Here is a 6,000-nt window from a genome sequence, read left to right as displayed (position 1 = left end):
ACTTGTAAAGGAGTTTTGAGCATATATTTCGACTTGGTGCTACAATTTTTTCATCAAGATTTGGTGTGATTGTAATTGGAGACTTTGCCTTTTTGGAGATTTCATAACAGATTCTGATAAACGTCAACATTGCTGTCCTGCTCGAGCTAACTTCCCCTTTGCTCATTGGGCGATCAGCTGGCGTTTTAGTTAGTTTCCATCTATTTTGGAACAGATTTCAACTAGCATCTTTTGACTTTTTCAACTTCCTTCGTCAATCTTCCAAACCTCCACCATGCCTGTCCGTATTATGTGCACCATCTCCTTCACCTCTGATGACGAACCTGTACGAGGCTACGGAAAGGGAGACTTTGACGACCACTACATGCGAGTTCCGAAGAGTTACAGCGACACGGGATCCCAAGACCACCTGGACCCGACCGGCCAGGCGGAGGACTACGAAGAGGAAGAAGAAGAGATTGGAGAAGTCGACGATTTGGCTGCGTTCTTCGGCGGTTGCTCGCTACACGGTGCTAACCACATTTTCGTCGAGGATCAGAAGTTTGGGATTCGCCAAGGTTTATGGGCGGTGGTCTTTCTTTCGGCGCTTTCCATGTTTTTATTCCAAGTCGCAGACAGAGTCATTTACTATCTTCAGTACGATCATATCACAATGTTGGATGAAAGAGTGGCGAAGAATCTAACCTTCCCCGCGATAACTATGTGCAACTATAACTTTATAAGGAAATCGCAGATGAGTTACAGCGATCTGATTTTCATGGGACCTCTTTTGGGATTTGAAGAAGGTATGGCTCCAGGTTTCCCTCTCGCCCCTGAGCCAGACCGACCTCCGGGGTCAAGGTTCAGCCTGGACGAGTTCTACAATCGTACGAGGCACCGCATGGAAGACATGCTGCTAGAATGCAACTTCAGAGGAGAAGAGTGTGGACCGGAGAACTTCAGCGAGGTAGGATGAAAATGGATCTTAAAAAGTATCATTAGAAGATTAATTTGGGTTATGACTTTTTAAGTTTCTTTCATTAATTCTAGTAAAGACAACAGCAAAACTAGTTAACATTAAGAGGCCTATATTACACTATTTTATGATCTATGTTATAATGTTGTTTCCTCATCAAAATGTACCTGGAGTTGTGTTTTGTTTCTTTCACACATGTTTAACACACAAGTCCTGCAAATTTAAGCTGAGTTCCACCTCTGTTCCACCTTGTGATGTCCTGTGGTAATACAGGATGTGCTCCACTGTGTTTTTAAACTTCATGCGCTTTCACTAGAATCATTTGGATAATGTCAGCCCTTTAATTGTCAATCTTAGCTTAACAAAAGGTAAAAGGTAGCTGTTAACTTGAAAGCTACAACTTCATGACCTCAAAAGGTGAAACAGAGAATGTATTTTGAGAGTGAATGAAACAAAACACAACTCCAGGTATGTTTTTGATGAGGTAACAACATTCACAAGAGTACATTTTGAGTAATATTAGACCTTTAAGAACAATTAATATAACAGTACACATTGATTCCTTAAGAGTGGTGACAAATCTTATTAAATTTTGTACTTAGACAAACTTTATTGATCCACAAAGGAAATTACTTGGACCCAGTGACATCAACAAGCAATAGAAATAAAAGGTACTGAAGTTCAAAATAAGTAGCAAAGATAGCAAGAGTCAATTGAGAGGTACAATTTCAAAACCTTTCCAGAGTATTTCATTGGAACTGGTTGCATAAAAGTTGCAGTGTGTGTAACTTTTCTAGTAGAGCCACAGGGTAAGGCTGTGCAATTCAATGAATTTGGATCGCAATTTCAATTTGTGTGCCAAATGATCTCCAAACTCATAAGTAGTCTGAATATAAAGCTTGCAGAACAGCTGAATATGTAGTTTATTTTGGATACATTTAAGTTTTTCTATGCCTTATTTCATGTTCAAAGTATATTTTATTCATTTTACGTTTATACATCGCGAAACTGCTCTTAGGTACATATTTGTAGCGTATATTTATTTTCAGTTTGACAGTTTTGCATATCAATAAAGTGTTTTTTGAGAGAGGAATGCTGAATAAATGTATTGTGTAACTAAAAAAAAAAAAAAAATTTTACTTTTAAGTTATGTTTTTGACCCTGCTGAACCACAGAGCTCATGAGCCTTAATAATTATTATGCAAATCAAATAGCTTTTTTTTTTTTTTCTCTAACAAAAGACTAATGTTCTGGTTTTAGAAGACAACTTTGAACTCAGCAACCTCAAAATCTTGCATGTGTTTTGCGGTCGTCATAGATACACTCATTATAATCCGGTGATAACAAAATGCCGCTTATGGGGAGCAGCGCAGTTCATTTTGTCCATTGTTGTTTTAATGATGTTTGCCAAGCACTAAAGGTCCAAGTTGAGTGAACCCAAAATTCCATAATTAATTTTGTTCAGACATGCAAACTTCTTGTCCTTGTCTCAGAGTTCACAGTGTAAAAACATTATGGTAAAAAAGGAATAAAGTAGTCCAAAATTTCGACTATAAAATGTGATGGACATGGGTGGCTGCGCTGGTTTCTTCTTCTGTGTTGGAGCCAGTTGGATTGAAGTCATTATGGTTTGTTCCAGTCAGCATGTCCTTTTTAATGAAGCCTTGTAAATAAAGGCGCATTAAGGCAGGGTCCATTAGTGAGAGTGAAGGCGCTGGTCTAGCTGTTGTGCAAATCATCTGAAATGTATTCAACAAAAGAACACTTCCTGCCGTATTTTGACATTCTTAAGTCGAAACATCACAAGTAAAATGTTAAGTTTTAGTTGATTTTTGAGGTTTTGAGCCTGTTGGTTGAACAGTTAAGACATTTAAAGGTGGACTGTGTAACTTTTCTGGTGAATGGTCTCTCAGTTGCTTTTCTGGAGGTTTTAAAGATCCTATACCCAGAGCTGTGTTTTGTTTCATTCACACTTTATTAGTAGTCTGTCTACATCTCCAAAGCTCAAAATGCTCTATTCCACCTTGTGATGTCATGTAGTGGTAGTTTTTAAGTTAACAGCTACCTTTTACCTGTAGTAGAGATTGGCATTTCCACACCAGAAATCATCCAAATGATTCTAGTGAAGGTATAATGACTTTAAAGGGACAGTCCAGAATTTTGGACATAGGACCTCATTTCCTAGTGAGCCAGAGTGATGGAGACGTGTGGAGACACTTTTTTAAATATCTCATCCAGTCCTTGTAGTTGCAGAGGTCGCTGGTGCTAGGTCAACTAGCGCATGTCAATGGCCATAGTTAGCCTGCCACTAAAAACAGTCTTACCTACTCCACAAAGTACCCGAAGTAAATCTATTATTACACCAGACTGTTGATGTAAATGTCTGTGTTGATAGAATAATGCTTGAAATAAAACTAACCTCGCATTGCATGAATTGCCGCATGTTGAGGGACTATTTTCTCATATATCAGTCCGCCACTGCCAAGCTTTCTGTCAGGAAGTACAACTCACTGCTGCTCAGACATAAATCATTCAAATACAAGGTTGGTTTTGCTTCTAAAACTATGGCATTGACATGCACTAGCCTAGCACCAGCGACCTCTGCAAATACAAGGACTGGATGGAATAGTTTAAAAAGTGTCTCCACACGTCTCCAACACTCTGGCTCACTAGGAAATGGAACTCATGACATCAAGGAACATCAAAGAACTCACCCATTCAAACACACATTCATACACCAATGTACGCACACCCTGGTGGGTGCCCAAGGACACAACAAAAGCATTAATTTACCAATTTGTGGGACTTGACCGCTCAACCAGTGAAGTTTATGTCCAGATTGGGATTCAAACTGCCAACTTTCAGATCAGCGGACGAACACAAATTCCAGCTAAACCACAGTCGCCCCATCTCCACTTTTCACTCTTATCTTGACTTTCCACTCATCTCCACTTATGAAACAAATTTTAGTCAGACTCGAATTCATTTTGCCGCCTCTCTACCACCAGTGAAGAGTGAAACCCAGACTCCTGTTTACAATGGGCTGCTATGGGCTTGTATTGATTTGCTTGACCTTTGCTTAGTCCCAGTTTGGCTCATGTTGAATACTAATGGATAGACAGTGTTACATGAGCTACAATTACCTCATGCTCCTAATGCGTCTGACTGACACCAAGCCCACCTGCACTAACCTGATATCAAGATGTCAATCAATACTCATCCAATTGTTTTCCAACTACCTTCTTGTCAATATAAACTGGAGACTTGGCAGACAGATGAACAGGGGAACTTGAAATACGAAACATTTTACACAGGGTCGGCAATCGCCAAACTTTTGATTGACAGATGAGAAACAATTTGGCCTTTAAAAAGTGCAATGACAATTTGGTAAAGCAGATTTATAGCTAGACGGCTGTTGTTGACATTTGGAGTAGACAAATTAAGTTGAGTTGTTGAAAAAATGACTAAAAATGGTAATGGTTTGTCAAGGAAGAATAAATAAAAACAGTAGGTATTTGTAAAGTTTTCCAAAGTCTGAAGAGCACCAGGGTGAAACATATTTGAACACACTCCAGTAGCTTTTAGCTTTTTGAAAACAACAATAATTATTTGTTTCTTCACCCCAATTTCACTTCTTATATCCCGCAGGCATAAAAATAAAGGAAAATGAAAATATGACCCATTGTACTATTTTTTTTTCTTTTAAACTCAAGAACTGAAAGATTGATTTTGTCATTTGTTGTAACACAATTCTCTCATTTCATTGAATGACAGCTTGTTAAGTTATAATGATTTTCTTTCTAAGAATTACAAAACAGATTAAAACAACACATTTATAGCCTATGACTAATACAAGGTTTAATACAAGGTGTTTGATTTTCAATTAAAAGGGTCAGAGTGAAAAACAGTCGGCTAATACTAACTTTCTTGTGACTAATGAAATTTTAGAGGGATTTAGCTGTACAAATCAGAGTTCCAATTAAGTCAGTTCTGTACTGTGGTGCAAGAAGTACTCCGTTTTGTTAAGTAAAAGTACGGATCCTGGAGCAAAAAAATAAAAAAATAAAATGAAAAACTCAAGTAAAAGTAAAGGTATCACATGAAAAAATGTACTGAGGTAAAAGTATTAAAGTAGTTAAAGAATATATAGTATTTAGTGCGTATTTTGTGGTCTGTAGTGATTTTTAATACAGATTTGTGCTGAATTTTGTTTGGTATAAACAACTGAATCAGTTATTTTTTTATTTATTTGATTGCTATCTGTATAATTTAATTTGCTCAAACTACAAAAGCCCCATTTTCAGCAGGTGTCAAACAATAACTAAAAAAAAACAAACTTACTAACTTGTCAGTCCTGTTCCAAAATGTAGTGGAGTGGAAAGTACACATACCTGCTCTCAGTTATAGTAAAGTAAAAGTAAATGTATCCACTTTAAAATTGCGAAAGTTAAGTACAGATACCCATGTTTTTTACTTAAATACAGTACTTTCCTACCTTTTTTTTTTTTTTTTTGGTTACATTCCACCACTGGTTCTGTATGACCAGCTTGGATTAACCTCTAACTTGAGTATCAAACCTCAAAACAGAGCAGTGCCTCTAGTTAACTTCACACCCCGAAACATTGATGACATCAGCTGCAAAGTATCAATACAGCGGACTAAAAAAATCCTCTGATGCTGATCCTACATTTTTCTGGCAGGTTCCATCTATAAAACTGACAGCAACCTCCACACTGACAACTGTTTGTTTTTATAGCGGCTCCCCAGAAAGCTGTGAACACTAAATAAAGTTGAGTCGTCTGAACTTGTTTTTAAAAGAAAATGTATTGTGTCAGATTTAGTTTTTATTTTTTATTTCTTATTTTTTTAATATATATATATTGTGATTGATGCACCTCCCTACTTTTGTTGGCACTACCGGGGGGACTTTAATATGTAGGTCGCTTCTCAAATTTGTTTACATCCATGGGAATCAAAAAGAGAGAAAAGTTGAGTTTTTTATTTATGTATACATTTTTTTTATTTTTTTTTTATGGAGCCCGCCT

At 37.2% G+C, this 6,000-nt stretch overlaps 1 protein-coding gene across 1 annotated transcript in view; it reads left to right on the top strand.

The window, feature by feature from the left end:
* The first annotated feature begins 274 nt into the window (after positions 1-274).
* Positions 275-6,000, top strand: part of asic1b (acid-sensing (proton-gated) ion channel 1b) — a 264,462-nt gene continuing 258,736 nt past the window's right edge. Inside the window, exon 1 of the mRNA XM_055160808.1 lies at positions 275-946. Within this exon, the coding sequence (XP_055016783.1) occupies positions 275-946 (672 nt within the window). The remainder of the gene's footprint in view (positions 947-6,000) is intronic.

The sequence above is a fragment of the Boleophthalmus pectinirostris genome, unplaced genomic scaffold (genome assembly GCF_026225935.1).
Source record: "Boleophthalmus pectinirostris isolate CB_2022bp ecotype Guang Dong unplaced genomic scaffold, ASM2622593v1 HiC_scaffold_3, whole genome shotgun sequence".
NCBI lineage: Eukaryota > Metazoa > Chordata > Actinopteri > Gobiiformes > Gobiidae > Boleophthalmus > Boleophthalmus pectinirostris.
Note: the sequence above shows the minus strand (reverse complement) of the source record. Positions and strands in the feature narration are given on the sequence as shown.